Source organism: Saccostrea cucullata, unplaced genomic scaffold, assembly GCF_032062105.1.
Source record: "Saccostrea cucullata isolate Sc308-1 unplaced genomic scaffold, CSIRO_AGI_Scuc_v1 ctg2997, whole genome shotgun sequence".
Lineage (NCBI taxonomy): Eukaryota > Metazoa > Mollusca > Bivalvia > Ostreida > Ostreidae > Saccostrea > Saccostrea cuccullata.
The window spans coordinates 1-24,406 of record NW_026921008.1 but is presented as its reverse complement, the minus strand read 5'-3'; the positions used below and the strand labels follow the sequence as shown (position 1 = coordinate 24,406).

General features: G+C 33.1%; 1 protein-coding gene across 2 annotated transcripts; it reads left to right on the top strand.

Annotated features, from left to right (window-relative positions):
- LOC134258951 (ADP-ribosylation factor 2) lies at positions 1-5,618 on the top strand. Of its 2 annotated transcripts, none has more exons than XM_062741540.1 (5): positions 1-147; positions 1,674-1,861; positions 2,133-2,243; positions 2,800-2,924; positions 4,177-5,618. In XM_062741540.1, the coding sequence occupies exons 2-5, from the start codon at positions 1,714-1,716 to the stop codon at positions 4,339-4,341; spliced, it is 549 nt and encodes a 182-aa protein (XP_062597524.1). In that variant the 5' UTR covers positions 1-147; positions 1,674-1,713; the 3' UTR covers positions 4,342-5,618. The 2 variants fall into 2 exon arrangements, with proteins under 2 accessions (XP_062597524.1, XP_062597525.1); XM_062741541.1 differs by having other exon boundaries at positions 12-130.
- The last annotated feature ends 18,788 nt before the right edge of the window (positions 5,619-24,406 follow it).

Genomic DNA, 24,406 nt, shown 5'->3' with positions numbered 1-24,406 from the left:
GCGGGTCATTGACGTGGCATGTGCAACGATTACTATTCCACGTCCGCCATTTTGACTCGTCCCAAAGAATAGGTTACCGAGTATTTCATAATTTTAAAGCAAAATACTTATTGATAACGCACCATAAAAGGTGAGGACGTGTATAAGGTGAGTACAAGATGAAATGCGTTAATAATTTTGGTTGAAATGCCTCCAAGGTACAGAAAAACGGTAAAAAGACATTACTTCCGGTTGTGACTCGTCTTGCGATGACAATAAGAAGTATGACCTACGGTGAAAATTGCCTCTCTTGAGGGTCTTTGAGGGAGAAGTATAACCCTTTTGTTGCTTCCATTTAAAGCATTAAACCGTAGAGAAATGTTTTTATCTACACAGGAAGGGGTTAATCTCTGTTAACTGGTTGAAAAGTTTCTAAGAAGTGATGTCAGAATACATAGTATGACATTTAGGTTGTGCTACTCCCCATAATGTCTAAACTATTATCTAATTTGTAAGCATTTGAAGCTTTAAAATATTTGCTTTTTATGATTTAATTTTGTTTGTTTTACAGTACATATTATTTATTTGGGTCACTGTGGGTATACTCACTGCATATAAAATGGTCCTGTGGTCGGATCTACCAAATTGTACTGAAATACTGATACTCAAATAATTGTTGTGTGTTTTATACTGTGAGGTCACACGCTTACGAGCAGTAGCTTGATAGAATATTAGATTTTTAAATCAGAGAGTTGTAGTGCAAGGCACAGGCACCTGTTTCTAATACGGGGTACCCCTAGATAGAACATTCTTTTGTTAAAATGATATTGTCCTACCAACGGACCCGGTTTAACGATAGAATTTGTTTCATGTATTTGTAATGTAGCAAAAGAAATGCGGGCAAATGTAAATATGGCAGGTAAATTTGAAGCGAGAGAAAAACATGGAGAAAATTAATTGGATTTTCGTCTTTATATGGATTATTTTGGGGGATAAAAGGCATAAGCTAATTAAAAAGGTTTGTTTTGATTAATTTGGTAGTTATTCCCAGTGCAAATCCTTTTATATTCTTCAATATCGTTTTGGAGTGGATCCGCTCCGATTTGCTACATTACAAGTATATGGGACGTATTCTAACTGTGGTGAGGACTTGTACCTAGACTCAGTTAGATTTTTCTGTCTAGGGGTACCCTTAGTCCCCTACTTAGTTTTACCAAAATGTAAGTAACCAAATTTCAGGCACCCCCGCTTTAAGCTCATATTTTGTTAGAATATCTATCATTAACTTTCTTTAAAATGACATTGTTCTCTTCGAAAAATTTTTTCTCGTCAAGTCGTTAAAAAGTGTTTCTGGTTGAGCCTCTTTAATGTAAAAAAAAAAACCAAACACATTAACTCCTCAAAAATTACCTTGATACAAAATGAGACATCAGATACATCAATTTCTGGTTGGGGTTATAGAAGAAGGATAAAACCAGAGACCCTGGAATGGAATACTCAGGAGTCTGGTTTTATCCTACATTTGTAAACACAAACAGAAATTGATATAACTCATTCGTTGTTTTATTTCATATTGAGGTAGTTTTTGAGGAATAAATGAAATAAAACTTCCCTCTTTGACGAACATAGAGTGATTATCCTTTTGTATATCATGTTATAGTAATACATTCTGTATAAATTTTCTATATTTTCAGGTAATATTGATTAACGAGCATTGACCAACAGTAGCTCAAGATGGGGAGCGTGTTTAGTAGTATATTTAAGAGTTTGATCGGGAAAAAGGAGATGAGAATCTTGATGGTGGGTCTTGATGCGGCCGGAAAAACCACGATTCTGTACAAACTTAAATTAGGAGAAATTGTCACAACTATTCCCACTATAGGTAAGCACAGAACATAGGACCGTAAAATTTAAATTAAAAGGTGACCGTGATCATGGTGATTGGACATATGATATATTCAAACACAACCTTTCCCACTAATTTGGCCTTGCAAGAATGCATGTGTATATGGTTAAAGGGAAACCAATGTGGGGGAATCGTAGACTTTTGATTTTGCTTCAGAGTAATGTGTGTCAAAGCTTTGCAACTAGATTCAGTATTTCTGTTGTAAGACATTTGCTGTTCACTACAATGCTTTTTTCTTTGATTTTAGGTTTTAATGTGGAGACGGTAGAATATAAAAACATAAGTTTTACGGTGTGGGACGTGGGGGGTCAGGATAAAATCCGACCCCTGTGGAGGCACTACTTCCAAAACACACAAGGTAAGATTGGCCCGGCGGGTCATTGGTCTGTCATTAGGTCACAGATAAATCTAGATTTGTAAAATTCCTCAGCAGTCCAAAGACCTGGGTCAGTAAACTCATGCTCAAATAAATTACATTAAAAACCCCATGAAGTAAATACTGTTAGTAGATGTTACACACTGCAGGGCACAAATCCCATTATGCTTTAAATTACATTTTTGAGAAGAAAGAAAGTTTATTTTTAGATCAGAAAAATTCTTTGCATTTAAGCTTATATGGAAGCTACAGACATATGTGCCCCATGCTATTTTATTGCTCCTTATTGGTCATTTTCCATAAAGAATTTTCTTTTTCTATTATTTGTAAACATGGTAAATGTACATATTATTTGTACTCTGGTCATTCTGTTTGACCAAAATAAACATTACAATGCATAGTTCATGAATTTGATGGTAAAGTTGAATTACCCTGTTCAAAAAAAAATATTGTTTTGGTTTGACATGTTTAAGACTGCTGGTTGACTTTCATTAGCTGCTTACTTTTCATGCATAACCAGGTTGTGTTTGTCTTTCAGGGTTAATCTTTGTGGTAGACAGTAATGATAGAGAACGTATCACAGAGGCCCGCGAGGAACTCACCAGAATGTTGAATGAAGATGAACTCAGAGACGCTGCTCTTCTTGTCTTCTGTAATAAACAGGTCAGTATACTATCAAAGTGGAAGACCCCTCGATTTTTACATATTTTAATGAATCTACAGGTGAACTTTGGTATCTTGAACACTGACATCCAGAGAATGACAGAGTTGTGGAAAACTGTCGGTCATGCCGGCAAAACCGGCTTAAAATTCGCATGACCGGTAAAAATGCCTTCAAAGTCGGTCCAAATGACCGGCCCCTTTTTTGGTTAAAATTTTTTTTTGTTTTGTGCATTTCCCATCTTAATTATCGTATCTTATATGCGATTGCATAATACCTTTTCTTTAAACGAGATCGAGGCTGTAAATGAAAGTGAAACTTACTAGCATGGTTCTCATGACCTATTAAATGCACAACTGGGGCCGAGTTAGGTAGAAAACATATTAAAGGAAAACTTCAGATAAAGACGAGCTAAATATGAAAAATTTCAACAAAAGAAATTCAAGCACAGGTGGAGAAGGCATTTAACCTAGTATTTCCGACTGTCCCGGATTTTCGTTTTTTCTCCGTTCGTGTTGATATATTTATTATCAGATTATCGATGCAAAGAATTCTAGGTAAATATAATTCCAAAATGTATAAATGTTATACAAAAATGCGTTGACTGCTGAATTAGCATTGTCTCCTGCCAAAAAACCGATGGTATAATTGTATCGATCTAGTATTGTTATGAATGCAAAATTAAAAGAAAACGGAAGAGTACTTGGAAATGGAGACTGAATTTTGTTTTATTATCAACATGGTTTATTAAATAGATGTTTTACAAAATGAATAAATGTTATGCTTTTTTTCCATTTTGCAACTTGCTATTTCGGACCGTCAAAAATCACTTCGGACTGGCTTAATTTGTTTTCTTGTCGGTCCGAATGACCGGCTATCTGAAAAAGTTTTCCACAACTCTGGAATGAGGTTTGACTGTAGTTATTATGATATTAAAAAGGCTTTCTTTTTCTCTTTTTTTCTATTTAATGAAAAAAATTGCACATCCATGTATTTTAAAACTTTTCAAATCTGAGTACAGTAAAGGTATATTTAAAAAAACTAAAAGATTGCAGAGTCAACATGGTCAATAGAACAAAAGAAATTTTAAATACTTTGAAATAATTTAGAAGATTAAGACTTGTGCAAGTTTGAGTTTGTCTTTAATGCATAAAGATTGCTTAAGCAATTGTTCCTAGATAATCATTAAATCAACCAATGAACTTGATTTGTACTTTTTTCTCTGTTAATTATCATTTAATTAACAATGTACAGGATCTGCCAAATGCCATGAACGCCGCAGAAGTGACAGATAAACTAGGCCTCCACAGTCTGCGTAACCGATCGTGGTACATCCAGGCGACGTGCGCCACCAGCGGGGACGGATTGTACGAGGGTCTGGATTGGCTGTCGAACACGCTGAAGAATAGTAAACAATAGCACGCCAGCGCCATCTAGTGAACGGAAAGAAAGGAGGATTTATAAACTGTATACATGGGAGGTGACAGAGAGGCCCACAGTAATGGGGGAGTTATTTATTGTGACAAGGAGTTCGTACCTTGTTTTAGTGTTTAACTCTTAGGGGACATAACAAAATCGTGACTGAGATTTCTCTACGTGTTTTAAATTCTCCGTTATCTGTGGGCAGAACTTGTCTAAGACACCTTCCTGATAATTGAGGTGGTAATACATTATTTTCTGCACTGTTTAGTATGTTTATTTTTTTTTTTTTTTTAAATGTGTGGGTGATGAAAAAATGAAGATGTTAGGGGAAAAAGATAAAAAAATTGATTCTTCAAATTTGTATAAGCTGTGTCCTCTCAATTGACTTCTGTGGATGTAGGAACTTGAAGTTACACTTGTATGTGCATCAATGTGATTTCTTTCTCTCTTTTTTCAATGTGCTAATTGAAATATTGTGTGAGCTACTTGTCAAGCATTATTGTGTTACTTAACATATTTAACATGCGATTATCTTTTCTATAAAAAAAATTTAATACCCCTATTTTATACGAGGGTGATCTTTTCTTCTCCTTGTATGCACGGAGTAGTCCGAGATTTAATTTCACTCACCTGTTTCCGTTTTTTTTGTTTAGTCCCAGACTGTTAAGATTAAAGGCTATGTTTTTTTTCTCTCCACCAAAAAGCAATGTTTTTTTTTTTTTTTTAAAGGGCTGTCATTTCTGGGGCAATAGACCTATAACTTTTTTGTTTGTTTAATATCCAATACAAGCTTTAATGTTTTTTTTTTCTTTTTTTCTAGTGGACAAAGTTTTAAATTTTTTTTTTCTTGGGGAATTCAAATGTCAACATTCCAACACTATAGCATTACAGGTCAGACCCAATTCTTTGAGTTTTCCTATTAGGTCCGAGTTTTTCTCGTTAGCATGTGGTGTTGTGGATGAGAAGAGAGAGAGAGAGCGAGAGTTGGTACATTTTTGCGAGTTGATCCATTGGTATATTGCTTCTAAAGCTCTTTGTCATCAACATATCTTCGGGCTCCACTGAAATGTATTCAATTACAGTCGATATTTATTCATATAGCCCTGATTTTTTTTTTGTTTCACTGAAAATCCAGCGTATGAAATTTAACAGTCATAATAATAATAATATTTACTTGTCTTGAGAGCTTTTCTTCTATACAGATTCTGTTTTATATATTTATCATTTGTGAATAGACAAGTACTACACATAAATAAAATACAGTTCGTCTACAAGTTGTTTGTTATTTCAAGAAGTTTTATTGAAAGAAGATAGACTTCATGTATCAGAGAGGTGATTGTGGGATTTGACTTGTAGCACAGAAGTCTGAAGTTTTTTATCGTCAAATTAAAAAAAAAAAACTGAAAAAAGATTTCCTACCCTGAACTTTTTTAAGGAAGTGGCAATTTTAGCATGTTGGAATATTTTTTAGGAATAAATGGATTTAGCGATTTTGTAATGGCAAGAAAGATAACTTAAACAGCAGAATACTAGTATTCAATTGAGTGATTTTACAACCCTTGCTAATATAATCTTTGTTAAAACTTCTACAGTGTACTTGTACAGTGTAATAGTTTTCTATGACCTTTATTGACCTAAGGTCATTAAACTGGACCAAGGACTTAGTTGTCATTTCAATTACCTCACACACTATGCTAGTGCCTATTGTAGATGTATATTTTGCGTAATATATGTCTTCCCTGCAAGACTTTAGAAACCTACTGGTAATACGATCACAAGGAGGTCACTTGAGTGTTGCAAGCACAGGTACCAGACGAAAAGATGGAGGGACCCCCCCCCCCCTCTCAATGTCGCTTCAAACTTGACCAAAAATTGCACTTTATAAAACGATCATCAGATCTTTGTAAGTTGATGCATCTTAGGACTTCACATCATGTTAAGTCTAAGGTAGGTCATCGTGACCTACTTTTTAGCTCACCTGAGCCGAAGGCTCAAGTGGGCTTTTCTGATAACATTTTGTCTGGCGGCCGTCTGTCTAGCTGTCTGTCCATCTGTCTGTAAACTTTTCACATTTTTTACTTCTTCTCAAGTTATACGGAACCAATTTCAATCAAACTTGCCACAAAGCTTCCTTGGGTGAAGGGTATTCAAGTTAGTTAAAGTAAAGAGCCTCACCTTCTTTCAAGGGGAGATAATTAAAAATTAGTGAAAAAATAATGGCATATATCTTTTAAAAATCTTTTCAAGAACCACTGGGCCAGGAAAGATGAAACCTGTATGGAAGCATCCTTAGGTATAGTAGATTCAAGTTTGTTCAAATCATGACCCCTGGGGGTAGGGCGGGGCCACAATTGACGATAAAAGTTTTACATAGGAATATATAGGAAAAATCTTAAAATCTTCTCAAGGACCACTGGGCCAGGAAAGATGAAACTTATGTAGAATATTCTCAGGTAGTGTAGAATCAAGTTTGTTAAAATTATGACCCCCGGGGGTACCCTAACAAAAAAATACTATAGTTTACCATAGTAAATCAAAGTTTTCACCATATTAAATCAAAGTTACAATTGAAAGTTTTCACCATAGTAAATCAAAGTTCCAAAGTTATTGCCATAGTAAATCAAAGTTTTCACTATAGTAAATCATAGTTCCAAAGTTTTTACTATAGTAAATCAAAGTTACAAAGTTTTCACTATAGTAAACTAAAGTTTCCAAGTTTTCACCATAGTAAATCAAAGTTTCAAAGTTTTTACTATAGTAAATCAAAGTTCCAAAGTTTTTGCCATAGTAAATCAAAGTTTCAAAGTTATTACTATGACAGATCAAAGTTTTATAGTTAAGGTCTTCCGTTTCCAACGGAAGACCTTCTACTGATTCTGTTGGTAAAGATTATTATTCTTTTTTTTTCTTCTACTTCCTAGACGCCAACTTTGAGGCCTCGTATCTCACTTATTTATTAACGGATTTGGCTCAAATTTTCAGACATTATAGACATTCTTAAACTCTATCCGAGTGTTATCTAATATTGCAAAAATTCACTTCCGGTTTTGAGTTATTCCCCTTTACACGAAAATATATAGGCTTTCGTTTCCGGATAAAGGCTCAGAGACCACAAAAGCTGGAGCAGAATTTTTACTGATTTAAGGTAAAAGAAGGATTGAAGTTGTGCACATCAGTTTTTGTTTTTCGATTTCTGTATCCACAATGGCGCTTTATAGGGGTCAAAAATTAGAACGCCTAAAAGAGCGAAAATTTACACATACTTTCCTTTTTATCTTGAAAACTAAAAATATTTTGTTAAGATATAATGAACAAACGTTGTTCATAATTGCAAGGGCTTTCATTTAATAATATTCAAAAGGGGCTGGCCCCTATAATTAGGGATCAAAGGACCTTGAAAGTTTTCGCTTTATAACTCAAAAACGGTAAATATTTCGAAATGACTATCGATTATAAAGTTGTGCTTTATCATCTTACTGATCTCATGAAATTGTTATTGTGTTCGAGTTTTGTTTTAAATGAGCTGGTGCATGACCTATATATGCACATGTAATTCTTTTCACTCAGCACGTAAACGAGAGCTCCTCATGCGTGTAACCAAAGCAAGCTTACTATAAATAATAAACATGGCTACATTGGATTCTAAATATTCTTCAGAATAAAGTTCTTGAAGTGTTTGTGCTTTTTTTCTTCCAAATTATCATGTTTATTCACTGACAACTTTCCCTTTTATTTCATTTTTTTTAAAAATCGTATAAAACCAAGTCTACTAAAAAGGGAAGAAAATATCATCTTTTCTTCTTATCACATAAAAACAAACAATATAGTGAGAAAAGAAAACATAACTAAAAAGCACATATACTATTCACAGCCATTAAGTGCACGGCTTTAACATTCACCTTGTTTGTTTACAATTATATAACGCGCCTCCCTCGATAGCGGCGGGGCAAAGTCGGTCACCGGGAATCAATCGGTGTGTGATCCAGCGACCTACAGTCATACACAAAAAATAAACAACCACAGAATAGTTAAATTAATTCTTGATGAAATTGTTCCTTTTTATACTATCTCTGCCCCATGAAAATATTATTTTGTTCGAGTCTTACGTATGGTATTCACCGTAAACAAGTCTCCGTTCTCATTTTGATATTGAAGAATAATTGAAATAAACTTGCCGTAAGTAATGAATATTTTACAACGCTGTATCATATCTCTTTTTTAAATTAGGTTTTAAACGTGTTCTTTGTTTCCCGTTCAGAGTATTCGATGGTATCATTTTCCTTTAATTAATAAAGATCTTTCCAACTCCAAGAGAAAGAGTATCTTTTATTCGTTTGAATATAAACACAAACAATTTGAACGGAAACAATATACGCCCGGATTTCATAAAAAAAAACTTTTAAGAGTCAAATAATACACAATTATTTACTGTGCGATTCTCGTATTCACCTGGAACCCATATTCATTACGTAATCTGTCTTTCGATTACACGCGGCCGAGAAATTCTAAAGCGACACACCGCGGTGAACCATGGACCCCGCAGTCATAGGCAAAATAATTGGTATATTCAAACCATTCTACAACAGTAAACAAATATTATTTTCTCTAATTAAATTAAATCTTTCAAAAATATCTTAAAATGTTTTAGGTTTGACTTTAGTATAAAACGCTGGGGCATTTATTTTACATGTAGTATGTACATTAATCAGTCTTCAATTTTTAAATATTCGCTAGCTCCGTGTGTAATTTGACGATTCATAGCGCAAGGACTGGCGATCTTCAGTTCCTTTACCTCAACCAATATTTATTAAAATGCACAAGCTTTGCTCTTTTCACACACAAATAAATCCGTTTTCAACACAAGTTTTTCGAAACACATTTTTTTTCATCACAGATATTAACCATGGCTATACCAATTTTAAACTTTAAAAAGGAATCTTCCGAATCGTAAGGATAGAATTATACTCAATGAAATGGATTAAACATCGATAAGTAACACCGGCACGTGTAAACTTCATAAGTGACTTCTGTGCTGCACTCTGTCTATTTATATTACAGGTTTTATAGTAAAGTTCAAGAAATACCCGGTAATGATTTTAAAGCAATGAACTTAATTTGTTTTATAATTTATTCAAAACCCATATAAATGATTAGTATAGTGTGCTAACATTGTAGTTTTGTTCCGCGATTAAATATCAGTAGCAGGTTATACAATGTACATTCAGTAGTAAAAACCCGCACCATATGTCCAGAATCGAAAATTTACGAACTTATATACTGGGGTAACAATCTTATCTGAATTTTACAGACTTATCATGTAATTACATGACATTTTACAACCTAAATTAAACTGTTAAAATCATAACCGGCACCAAAGTCAAACCGTTTGTATCATTTACCGTATATAACTCAGTAAATGATGAACTTATATCTAGCGCAAATTACTTTCCTTGGTTTAAAAATACGCGTACGAGAGAAAGCGAGTGAAAGGCATTTTATTTAAGTACATTCATGTTTTTACCAGCGAGTCCCTGTATCAAGTATTGTCTAATTTTTATTCTATTACACATAATATCCCTTTCCTATCTAAATTTAATCTATTTGATGATTTTATTCAACTTCAAGCACAATATCATTATGTAGACAGTAGTACTAAAATGAAGTCCATGCACGGATGCTATTGTACATTGGGAATTTTCTTTAATCATTTATCCATGCATTCCTCCTTCAAGAGAAATAATTATGAATAAATTGATTGAATAACGTGTATAAAACCATGTGGTTTCGGTTTGTCAGCATGTTTTAGATCATGATCAGCAAATAACTCCTCGGATCTTCCTGTCTAACAGAATAATAAACTCGAATGTATACGGGATACATCTAGACATCCCCATGCTCCTCATCCCCCCTTTTTACCCAAACTTTGAAATAAATGAGGAAAAATATTATATTTGTGGACTTTTGAGTTTATTTTTATTGAAAGTAAAGCTAGCTATTACCTAAATACGTGTTATGGAAGGGACTTTCAACCCCGTCTATCTTCCATAAATAGAAACTCCATGTTATTTGAATATTAATATCCGGTGATGTTTTAAAATACCTCAATGTTGTTTTTCTGACCTGTGACAAAATGGAACGAGATAATGCAAATTTCAAACATCTTCATCGGCCAATGTCAGAAAAGTTGTAATATTACTGTCAAGGTTATGAACTTTTAAACACTAAAAGGTGTTTGTCTTGACACAGAGCCAAGGTTATTCTGTTAAGATCAAGGTCACTGACAGAAGAAATATTTTCTTTAATATGCCATGATGTAGTGAATGAAAATCATTGGAGGCTTTTACTTGAAATTGGTTTCTTATGGTTGGAGGTATTGTCATGACTGATCAAATGTCTTTCTGGCAAATCAAGGTCACTGACAAAGAAAAAAATGTTTAAGCATAACTTTGTAATTAAAATTCACTGGAGGCTCATGCTGAGAAGAAAGGTTGTTGACATAAGAAAGTGCAGTGACCTTGACCCAAGGTCTATACTTCCTGTCCACAGCTCCAACGGAAGACCTACTCGTTGCTTTGCAACGAGCTCGGCTCTAGTTTTTACTATTATTAATAGTAAATTAAAGTATTAAAGTTTTTGTATTTTGTTTTATTAAGTTTTTTATTATTATTAGTCTGTTTTCAGGGGGATGATATTGGTTTGTTAAGGCTTGTTTTGTTGTTCATTTTAATTTTAAGTAGTTAATTTAAATTCAATATTTACATTTAACAGTAGAAAAAAAGTTATCTGAAGTTAAGGAGCACATATTTTGATTTTAAATAACGTAATTTTTTCTTATAATAATTTTCCCCCACAACTAATAATAAATAATGCTTATTTATCAGTACAAGAGACAATCTGTACATTAAAATTCATTTATTGTGCTTCGTTCTTTTAAAGGACAGGTCGTATTTTTAAAACGTTCTCTGAAACTTAAATGTATCTTATTTTTAAAATTTCTTAAAATGTACTGAATTGGATGCAGAAACATAATACCAAAGGTTTTATAGTACTTAATCAAAGTTCCAAAGTTTTCACAATAGTAAATCAAAGTTCCAAAATTTTCACAATAGTAAATCAAAGTTCCAAAGTTTTCACTATCGTAAATCAAAGTTCCAAAGTTTTCACTATAGTAAATCAAAGTTCCAGAGTTATTACTAAAGTAAATCAAAGTTCCAAAGTTTTTACTATAGTAAATCAAAGTTCCAGAGTTATTACTAAAGTAAATCAAAGTTCCAAAGTTATTACTATAGTAAATCAAAGTTCCAGAGTTTTTACTATAGTAAATCAAAGTTCCAAAGTTTTCATTATAGCAAATCAAAGTTCCAAAGTTTTAACTTTGGTACTATAGTTAATTATAGTAAACTATAGTTTACTATAGTTTACTATAGTTTACTATAGTATTTTTTTGGTAGGGTAGGGCGCAGTCATCATTAACCATACCAACAAAGTTTTTCATTGAAATATATAGGAGAAATCTTGAAACATCTCGAGAATAGCAAACTTAGACATTATTACTTATCTTTATAAAAAAAAGAGGTATCCTCGGGTAAATTCAAGATTAGGACCATTTCACACAGAGATGGGACTTTCAGTAAGGCGTGGCATTCTCGGCGCTTCATGTTTACCGCCTGCAAATTAACGAGTAGGTTCTCATTAGTTAAGAAATTAATAACAGCAGGAACTTTTAATTTTTGTTGACAATGACGAGACTACTTAAGCTCCACCTCTTTGCAGGATGAGACAATGTAATTGGTCAGTCGATATACTTATTGGTATTTGCCCGAATTTCTATCCCATGTATATTTCAACAGTGAAGGAAAGCTTTGTAAATTTCAGAAGCTAATTATATAACGTCGAGAATGCCAGGCCTTACTGAAAGTCCAAACTCTGTGAAATGGTTCTATTTCCCCGGGGGAAGGGTGAGGACGATCAAAGGTTTTAACATAGGACTGGTGCGTAGATAGTACACATGTAGATAGGAAATATCTTAAATCTTCTGATGAGAAACAAAAAAAGTCATGATTGGTTTTATATATGTAAAACTCCAAGGTCTGATGGTGACGCCAAAGTCCGATGGTTTCGCCAAACCCCGATGGTCTGCGCCAAACCCCGATGGTTTGGTGTCGGTACGAACGCCAAAGTCCAATGGTCATGCCAAAGTCCGATGGCTCGTTTCCTATGAGGCACGCTGCGCTAAAGTGCGATGGTCTGACACGCCAAAGTCCGATCGTGCGGATGAACAATCAACGTTTATGACGTCACAATAATCCGACGTCAATCCTTGACGCCGTTGTCCTGCATTCAAAATCCATCATTTCTGAATTCGTCCTCAAAGACAATTTTTATTGATTATCCTTATTTCTTGCACATTACAGAGAGATTAGGATTAGTCCTCGCACACCACTCGATTGATTAGGGTTAGTCCTTGCATTGCACAACCCGAGAGATTTAGGGTTAGTCCTTGCACACTAGTCGAGTGATTAGGGTTAGTCTTGGCCCAAGATATAGAAGTTATTCTAATACACACTTTTAGAGTGTTTAGGTATAGTCTCGCACCTATTTGAGAGATACAAGGATTAGTATTCGCATTTATTTATTTATACTTGTTTTTAAGACCTTGGAATGGCGCGGCATTGAGGTTTAATTGGCGCATTAGTACTATGACGTCATACACGTTAATTGTTTTCAGCACCATCGGGGTTTGGCCTGTCAAACCATTGGTGTTTGGCGTAGAACATCGGACTTTGGCTTGACAATCGGACTTTGGAGTCCCACCGCACTTTGGAGCCCTACGTATATGCATGGAAGCATCCTCAGATAGTGTAGATTCAAGATTGTCCAAAATCATGTTTCCCTGGGGGGAAAGGTTGGGCCACAATTGGGATTCAAAGATTTACATAAGAATAAATATAGGACGATATCATTTAAAATCATCTTCCTGAGAACAGCAAATCACTATATTTGGCTTAAAATCATTTAACTTCAATGTCAGTTTTGTCATTTTTTAGGAGAGGTATTTTATCGGCTTAGAATCATCGAACTCTCAGTTGATGCAATTTGGGTATTTGGAGAATGTCAACCAAGAAGTACTTTTGACATTTTATGTCCTTTCCACGATATTGATTTTCTGGCATTATTGCAGCAATATTTTGGTTATATCATTTTTCGTATGTAGATTAGCTTTTTGGCAATATTGCCAAAAAGCCTAAGGTGTTGCGGCAATAATGCTGCAAAGCATTTGCAGTTTTTTTGTATTTTTAGGTTAAACTACAGCAATATTGCGGTAACACTACATTACTACCTATATAAATTGGAAATTATTATATAAATATTGCATGTAGCTGAGTGTAACATTGAAAATTTTCACCCCATGCAAGAAAACCATTGTCAACCGATGCGCAGCCGAAGTTGACAATGGATTTCGAGGGCTGAAAATTTTTCAATGTTACTCTCAACTACATGCTATATTTATTATGTTACACTGAATGTTTTATAAAAAAAAACATATACCAGTGAACCGTGCGCGCATAAATTCTGCACAGTCGCTATACTTTTTGAAATATCACTATTCGTCAAGCAATGTTGACTGTTGCTACGGTGGAGGGCATTATTCAGCGGGTAATGGTGTTTTTTAACAAATGTTTCTCTACCGATCAATTTCAACTAATTTACATGAAAGTATAATATTATATATTATAATCATAATAATCTATCAATCTAAAAGTTAACAAACTGTACCGAGGAACATAAAAATCAATATCAAGTTTAAATTATAATATCTCATACTTAATTAAATTTTACAAGCATTTTAGGTGTTTAACAAAAATTTACTACAAATTAAATTTGAACATTTTCATTAATGGTAAATTATTGGATTATTGAAAAAATTCTAGATCTGTGCCTGAAAAAGGTAATGTAGATTTAAATTTGTTTAAATCAGGACAATTCAGGAGAATAGAGGAGCCATTAAAGTGGATCATTACAAAGAATACTCGGTATAGAGGATATATCAATAAAATTTTCTGAATCATCATATAATCGTAGAAGCCATTATGTGGATTATTAATTTAAAAACAGACTTAGAAAGTCTAGATATAATTAGTTTGTTTAATACCCCCTCTCCCCCCGAACCCACTTTGATAATACATGTATATATTTAAACTTTTCAACACTGAACTGATTTTTGCTTTTACCTAGTAAGTTGCTTTGGTGAGCGATGTGGCCACTGGGCCTCTTGTTTTTAATTGGACAACACGTACAGTTGAGACCACACAGCTTCATTTATCAGTTAATTTGTTTTATACTTCTATATGGTTCCTTTACAGTGTTGCTATTATACTCAAAAGTGACCATAAAGACCCGGCCTTAGTTTAACCAGGGCCTGTAGGAGTTATCCTTCATAGGGAATGTATTTGCGTCATCTTGAATCGCCACTTGAATCAGCTGTTAATGTGTAAAGAACTTTAATTGTACGCTTTCTCCAAGAGGTATTTTCAGTAAATATTAAATAAAAGGATGAGAAGGCAAATTCATGGTTATCAAACTCAGTTTCCTGAATACAACTTCCATTATGATATGCATTTGGGAAAAAAATACGCATTATACATATGATAGGACGAGATATATCTATTGAACGAGAGATATGGAGGACGGTGCAAGATAAATATGTGTAAGAAAAAAATATTAAAATGAAATGAAAGGTATACCAAAACATTTATGATCCATGCTCACGGGAAAAATGCGTTTTGTCGACCCTCGAACCAAACAGTACATTACAATGCGCTTTAACGGCGTTGTTAGAGCGTTGTCAGCCAGCTCACAAAACAAGAGCAATGGGATCATATTTGATCAGCAATAATATCAACGTATTTGTTGCACTAGGAGCATTTAAGTGAAAAAACGGAAAAGAAAATTACACCAGAACTTGTTCTGTTGTTTCACTTAAATTTTGTAGAAAACTATTCGGTGTGTGTGTTTTTTTTTTTTACATTCTTACAAAATCAAAGAAAATCTAACAACACAACTGAATCATTGAAATTGAAAAAAGGAGTTTTATAAAATTATTAATAATTTAGTACTAAATTATTTAAATATAGAACATTTGTAATTATCAAGAGTATTTCTTTGCATGATTAGAAGTCTTTCCATCGCATAACTTGAATCTTTAAACAAAAATGTTTTATATTCCTTCTGAATATATATCAATGAGTATAGAACACATTGTGAACGTATTGTGAACGCAGCCAGCGCAGTGAGAACGCCGTGAACACGAGGTGAAAACTCCTAACGCGCCATGAAAACTCCGCAGAAGCGCAGTCAATCGCCAAGAGATCTCCGTGGGAACTCAGTAGAACGCCGTGAGATCGCCGTAGAATCGCATCCGTCGCCGTAGAGACGCCGTAACATCTTCATATTATGGAAATTGTACAGAATTTTTTGCAATTTTCCTGCGATTCCACGGCGATTTTAAAAATTTAACAACGCCGTAATGACTCCATGTGAACGCAGCTTGGTGTGACAGGGCCTAAAATGTATAATATTGCACCAGGGACAGAGGGAAACATTTCTTTATTGCACCAGGGATAAAATGCATACTTTATATTGACAAGAGATACATGACTATATTTCTATCGTATGAAGAAACAGGGCAATAATTCTTTTGCAGGAAATATAGTGCGACATTGCTATACTGTTTCAGAAATATATGGTGGATCGTGTATTGAACATTTTTTTTTCATCTAGTGGTGTTAAAAAATTGCCCTTAATTAACCCCGTCCTTTCCACGTATCTCTTATCAGAAAACTCGTAACGGTACTTTATAAATGTAAATAAATATAAAAGAAATTACTAGTATATGAAATCTATTTAAAAACATGTCGAACAGAAAAGGTTTCAATTGATAATGCATAAAGATGTTTTAGCAGTTTGTTTTAGTATTTGCAATATACATGATGTATGACTGTTAAATTCACTTTCACATCATCTTTAATTCTTCTCGATTTTTAATTTTATTTAATTTTTTTAAAAAAGAGATCTTTACAAATTGAGCATCATGATAACGCTCTTATTACATGTATAAATACTGATTTATAACAATGGTATTTTTTTTTCTCTCAATAGATTTTTTTATGGCATGCACTTTAATTGTGGTAAAAGTTCGATATCCTTTCCGATCTAATATCAGCCCGGAAGCTGACTCACAGAAAGTAACTGTTACGGTTATTGTATATTATGCGGTTTTGCATATATACAAAAAAAAAACCTTTATTTATTACTGAAGTACGTAATAAAACGTCATAGATTATCTGTGAAGAACCTAAGGTCGGTACCCGTTTCTCGTCCGTGGTCATTTATGTCGTGTATCGTAATCAATGATCCCTGGCTTTCTATACACTGCGAAGGGTGACCCGAAATACGATAAATTATTCAAACCTAAGATAGGATAGCGGCGATATAGGCTTTGACCTATATCGATTTCAATTCTGTGAAATGCGACCCCTTAAAAACGAGAAACACATGTAATTAAAACACACAGTCTATATAAACTTTAATCCGAAATCGTGACAAAATTTAAAAAACCGAGTACCAGAAACTCTATGTAAAGACTTTATAGATTGATTGCCCGTTATAATCCTTATATATAAAAGTTATTAGCAATATAGATTTAAACGTGTGCCAACGTGTGGATTTTTTTAATGCATTGAAAGTACATTTAAATTTATCGATCTTTCTCTCTTCTGTGTAAATTTTCTGTTCTACGACACACAAGGCCCCTGGTAGATCGGGTTCATGTAAAGTCTCCGTTTGTGCACCCTTCTCTATGACGGCTTCAGCGAAGAAATGGGGGTCTTAGATCGTTCAGGGAGAATATTACACGGCCATACAGCAAGATAAAATTCATCATTTCTGTTTTGTCTCTTCATTGGATTTTTAACGCTTTATTATACCAGGATTTTTCACAGGAGCAAAAGAGTTTGGCGATTCGGAATTTTCACTGACATTAACTTTACATTGTGTCTCCTGGAGTTTTTTTTTTTAAATTGTAATAGGGTCCTGTAAAAATGACTTGATATTTGTGAAATGGTGTTAACCTCGGTGATCGAGAGAACTTGGATTTCGTATAATGGAAAATGTTAACTTTTGTATATTGGTAGCGCTTCTTGCTGAAATACAGGTTCGTATACAAACAAAATTTTACTTTTTGTTCTATTCTAGTAAAATCAAATAAAAGGTCCCCCTATTTTGTCCTATATATATATAGGGCCAGTAGTATATAGGTGCGGATCCAGAACTTTGAGAAATGGGGACGACAGGGGAATGTAATGTTACTTGAATTTTTAATAAGTGTTTTTTCAATCAAACATAAAGTTTATAAATTTTCAATGGGTGAATCCTTTACAATAAATAAATTAATTTTTGATAATATTTTCCAGGATAAATATACAAAATATGAAAATTTTGATGATATCTTTTGGTTAATTGTCCTTGTAATCCTTTCAATTGATCTATTATAGATATATTTTAACAGTTAAGATTTTCCCCCTATCATACATAAATAAAAATACGTACATTTGAATTTAACTGACCTTTAAAATGAAACTAACGCATTAAAAGGTATATCTAAAACGAATGGAAAGAGATATATTTCATCTGTAAGAGAATGGGAATATATCAATTCATAGATGCAAAAACTTTTTTTTTAATTCGTTAATTCCTGCTTTTTTTATTTGAAAATACTCAAAATATATTTATTATTGACCATTTATACTTTCAAGGCAAAAAAGAAAAACAACACAGCAACTCGTTATATTTAGTAGTTTTTTTGTGTTTAGAAAGACTGTTACGATTATATTTTAAAGAAATGAATAAGCTTTAAAGGGGTACAGACAGAACTTAATAAGAAAGATTTTTTGTATAATACTTTATTAACCCTATTTATACGTTATATCCATTACCTTAATTATTCGATCCTTTGTAATCTCATAATAATAATATCACTAAGTATATTGCATTCAATTTCGTAATCGGCGGTGGTTTAAATATTCTGAATTAAGATAATTTTCCTGTACATAATATATATTTTTACTCCTTTAAAAATTCCGAACAGCTTGTTGATTAGAAAAGCTATATGTACATAGAGCTATAGGGTATGGAATTCAATGATGTTTTCTGTTTTTTTCTTAATTTTTGTTTTTTTTTTCTGTTTATGTTTTTTTAATTTAATTAATTTCAAAATTTTTAAAGATATTACAGCCAAAAAAGAAGACCATTCTTCCTTTCTCTAGATTTAACAGCTGTTATGTTGGCCTGTCGTTGCCATGTTTATGATAAATATATACATACATGTACATATGTATATACAAAATGTTATTATGAATCTATAATTGATACAAGATTGAAGATATGAGTCGTGCTTGATTTTTATGACAGAAATGCAGTTATAAACTCTATATAAATTTTTTGACGATCTTCTTTTGGTCATAGACTAGCCCCCCCCCCCCCCCCCCAACCCGTTACCTCTTAAGATTTTGACTCCGATTATATAAGTGAAAAATTAAAACACATTTAACATTTGATACAGATACATTTGTAATGTGTAAGCTAAATTTTATTTAATATCTAAATCTATTGTCAATGATAATTCAGACTTTTAAATATATAAATATCCAATTAGGTGTAATTCGATATTTTTTCTTATACATTTTTAAGTCATGATGTACTTGTACTCATGTAATAGAAATTTGTCCACGAGGCGCAGGGCAATGAAACTTACACTACGTGTTTGCAAATATATTGAGTTTTTCTTTATAAAAAAATACCGTTCATAACTAAATTATCAGCAAGATAAAACTTATTCAGAATATTAGAATTCCGTTTTAAATTGATATTTTAAAAATAATTTTGATAAACTATTTTGAAATAGTATCTTTCAGGTAGGGTTTTAGCAATACATGCAAATTAAAAAATGCTCAAAGCCCCTACTTAGAATAATCAAAGAGTGTCTCGGTACAAGCCAAACCGGGTCCGTAGGACAATATCATTTTAACGATAGAACATTCTATCTACAAAGCCCCATGTCACACTTCAACAAAAAATTGTAGTTATATTCATGTCGAGAAATGCTTTTTTCTGCATTCCTTCAAAATAAAGACCTAAACATGAATTTTATCTGAAATTATGCAGTTGAACGTTCCCTAAAGTTCATACACAATCGGAAAGAACAAATATGACGTATTAAACTTTCATGCTTCCTTTCGTATAATCCCAAATTTATGTGGATTAACTTCTCTACATATACCTTTAAATTAATCTGAAACATTGTATGGGATAAATTTGCACTGTATACATTCAAAAAAGTTTATTGTATAAAACCATACAGCGTGATATATTCTTAATCTCCGTGTTTACAAAAGTTGGACGTAAACAAATCAAAAACAAAATACCGTGCGTTAATGAAAGGCTCCAATGAGATTTGTTAATCAAGAGAGAACTAAAAAAAAATAATTAATTGTTTAAAAAAGATAATGAGGTTTTCATTGATTGCTTTTTATTCGGGAAGGTTGAAGCCAAACAAAAGTATAGTCAGAGGTATGGAGGGGAAAAACTACTAACATATAACATTTTTGTGATTTGTCGAATTGTTACAATTTTCATCAATATTCTTATAGCCCGGTATACACGTACGAGGGTTGATCCAAAAGTTCGTGGAATTTCTCTCTAAAATTTTATCGTGATTTGATGAAAGCAAACAACAGGCATATTTATAATATAGAGTCATAAAGCAACAATATTGGAAAATTTCACCACTTTCCAATTACCAATAAGTTCACACGCGCTTTCTGAAAATGGATTGTTGTGAAACCCGGGGGAGACTTTGACGTTACGTCAAGTTTGATAAGTCATGTCACGTTATAGAATCATCTCACCCTAATGTCCAATTTGAATACGTTACTCTACAAAATGTTTCCCTTTTCTTAATTTTTTTTCTCAAAAGATAAGCCTGGGTATCCTCTCATATATATGTACCAATTTATCTTCATTTTTCACTCATATTTCAAAATACTTCCAATCTTTCCATATGAATTTCCAATTTCAGTAGCAATGTCAAAAACAGTACGTCGACTGACAAGGTCCATTAACGCTTTTAATTTGTCTAGGAGGATAAAAACAAAAAAACAGAGCCTGCAAAAAGCGGTCACACCATTCATCAATGTCCATGGAAGTTCTGTTTTTCCTAAATTTCTTATGCAAATGAAAAACCAGTAACTAAATGCATTTCCCCCCAGCTTATGTCAATAATTTACAAGTTAAAGATAGAGTGATCCCGGGATTATCACAAAACTTATGACTTGACCGAAATTTTACGTTGTCTTAAAACTTAAAGATGAACAATAAATCACCAATTAATTAACTAAATATGCAGTAAAATCAGCTAAACTCTCACACGAAGGTTTATGAAAGATCAAGCAATCGTAATAATGACATAATTTTCGTTTTTATACCACATAGAGCGGTTTATTTATCATTTCACGTATTAAGAATTAAAATGATAATGAACTCTTTAATGTCTCCCCCGCATCTCCAAACAACCGTTTCTATGGCAACTGCCACAGAGTTACTATCATTAATATTTAAAATGTTTTTTTATTTAAAATATTCAACAAGTGTCTATATTCTCATTTGTAATTTTCAGCCAATTTCACTTAAAAATGAAAAAAATATTAAGAAATTCCACGAACTTTTGGATCAACCCTCGTATATCAGTTTTATAAAAATTATTACAAGCAACAGCATTGGGAAACAAGCAAGCAAACAAACAAAGAAAGTAGCACCCTTTAAATAAAACACAACCCTTCGTCTTTCTTTTTCCTTTCATGATTTTCCTGCTTCACTGTTTTATTTTCATTGCCTTGCCAATTCTTTGAAAACATTTCAAAAACACCTTATATAAATATATATACAATGTACTCTAATGCGAAATGTGAATGAGAAATCAATACCAGAGTTGTATGTTTTTCTAAAAATATCTTTCATAAAACAATGCTTTAGTTGTAGAATCATATTTGGTTAAAATGGTCAAATATCGTCAATAGCTGGGGATAAAGGTGATAACACATGTCTCCTTAACTGTGTAAATCTGTATGTACCTAAATATACCGGTTAATGTGTGTTTAACAGAGACCAACAGGTAACATACTTTTCAGCCGCGGATCTTCTACTCACTATAATGAAATATTAATCTTGCCTTTTATTCAGTAACATATTTTCAGTCTATTTAGCAATATCAACTAGTACATGAGATTGTATATGTTAGCGAAACTTCGGGGTATGATATGTAACGCAAAACTCTATCCCAGCTGAAAAGAGTTACTAGATGCCTTATTGTTTCCAGTAGATTTTTGTTCTTTATCGCATTAATCATGAAATAATTAGTTTTTCAAAACCTTAATTTGCACGTAGACTGAGGGCTGTAGACTACAGTGGTATCACTTACCGTTGACAGAGCAATAGTATGGGCTGAGTTAAAGTTGACAAAAGACATATAGACAAAAAGAGAGACAAGACAAAACAATATCCCCTGGGATCTTTCGATTCGGGGGTATAAAGATAATTATAATATAATATACACAGAAGTTCATGTTAATATCTAATGGAGAAATCTATTTGTAGGTGTCGTTTGCTTGCGAGGACGGAAGTAGTAATGATTCCTGTTGGTATACCTTTTGGTATGTCTGGTAAGTCTTCCGGTTCTATACATCCATTTACTTCCGGTTTTACCTTTACTCCATTTTCGGTAACTACCGCCATGACCTTTAAAGCTCTGAGATTCAAATAAGATTCAATACCGTGGAACTAGTATAAAAAATAAGTTTTTTTTCTGTTCATCTTAAAATATATTATTTGATCGTGAAACTAAACATGGTTATTAACAGATTCAATCCTCAATAGCTCCATATGCTCTCATGTTCTATATACATAATAACTTTATACATGTCTTCATTTGCTCCATAGATCCCATGCTCTTATATGCTCTCAAAATACCATGCCTTTTTATTACATTGTGTGCTATGTGGAGCCCATGCCCACAAGTGCTTTCTAGTTCCCATACCCTTATGAGCTATACAGCTCAACAAACTTTTTAAGTTCAATTGGTTTTTCGCACAAATTAAGGTCACATTGTTGTAATAAAAATTACCACTTTGGAACTGCAGTACAATGGCATAACCCTTCGTTATATTACATATATAATGTCAAGCATAAATGTCTTTTAAAATCATTATCTTAAGTTTCCAAAGTGGATGTTCTAAAGGATAAATATATATTATTATAACAGTAACTTGATCCGAAGGGTCGTATCACGTCGAGTTGACAGGCGCGGATCATCAGATCTAACGAGACGCGAAGCGTCGAGTTTGATCTGATGATCCGCGCCTGTCAACGAGACGTGATACGGCTCTTCGGATCAAGTTACTGTTATAATGATAAATTTATTATATACCCTCTCATAACTAGCAAAATATAGCAAAAGAAAACTTTAGAGATCAATTGCATAACATTTATCCATTAAACAAAGTATAATAACAAGGGATTTTTTACGCGCAAGAAAAATAACGTCATGTTTCTGCGTACTACGTCATCAGTTTCAGAGAGTGGTGATATGGATTCAGAAAACAACATGTTGGTCATCCGGAAAATCGGATCACGACGTCACGTGATAAAGTAAATTCAACAGTAAAATTGGGTGATACACATTAGGTATATAATAAATGGTAGGATGTTTCGACTATATGATTCTACCATAGGTTTTTACAAATTATATAAAACGAGCTTTCCTTGATCCCATGTATTTGAAATTTTTAAATTTTCTTCTTAAAGGTGAGTATTAAAAAAAAATTTGCTCATTTACCATACTCCTCTTTGTTTCGTCGAAATGTAGCGCCGAAAAGGCGATGAAATTGCAGAAGGAAACCACACTAAAGGGTAGGATGATGAAGTATTGTTTATTTTTTTAAATAGTAAATTCCTTTTATGAAAAGGAAAATTCTTCTGCATTTACGGTTTGAAACGTTAAAATTTTGCAGTGGGTTGAATCGTTCATGATTCTAGATTTTAGAAGTTGACTCTTAAAAATCCCACCTTATTAACATAGAAAGCAGTCAAACAGATGAAAAATACTATTACCACCCCGAGTTAAAGAGTCAAAATGTACAAAAAATACAAGTTACAGTAGCTGTACTGTACCCATGTCTACGTTTCTGTCAAGAGCTATTGCTTTCAAAAGAACGGATAAAAAGACAGTTACAATTGGTAAGAAACTATGAAAATTCATATGAGAATAGTTATTATTTTTCAGCCATGAATATATCAAAGTTCTACCAATTGATTCGTGTGAATTATGTTTCAGTAAATGAAATAAAACTCAAATTATGTAAACAAAATACTTTTGATATGTATTTTGTTGTCTCGATACACAATATAATATCATATCAATGTGACTTTAACCACTTCTGTGCCACAGGGCCGATTTTGGGCCGATCACACAGTTGCGTAGAGTGCCACGGAGCCGATTTTGGGCCGATTTTACTGAAATGAATTGTGACTTTGTATTTCTTTCACTTCTATTCAACGTAAATAATTATTGAACTTTTACATCTTTTTATTGCATAACATTAAAGTTTTTTTGGCTTATTTGTAGAATATCATGAAAATTTCAGGCAAATATATAGATAAACAAAGTAGTTTCATACCAGCGATGACGCCATGAATTTTCGAGATAAATGAGTTGTAGCTTTTAGTACCGGTATTATTACTATTGAATATGCTCAATGAACACGATTTCATTTCAAATGTATATTTTCATACTACTATAAATTCAGTATATTGAGGTAATACTCGTCCATTTAGCATTAACGGTTAGAATCAACGTCATTTTACGTACATGACGTCAAAATACTAGTAACAAGTACGCGCAAGCCAAACCTTGAGAAAACGTTCCGAGTTTGTAAATAGATTACCACTAACT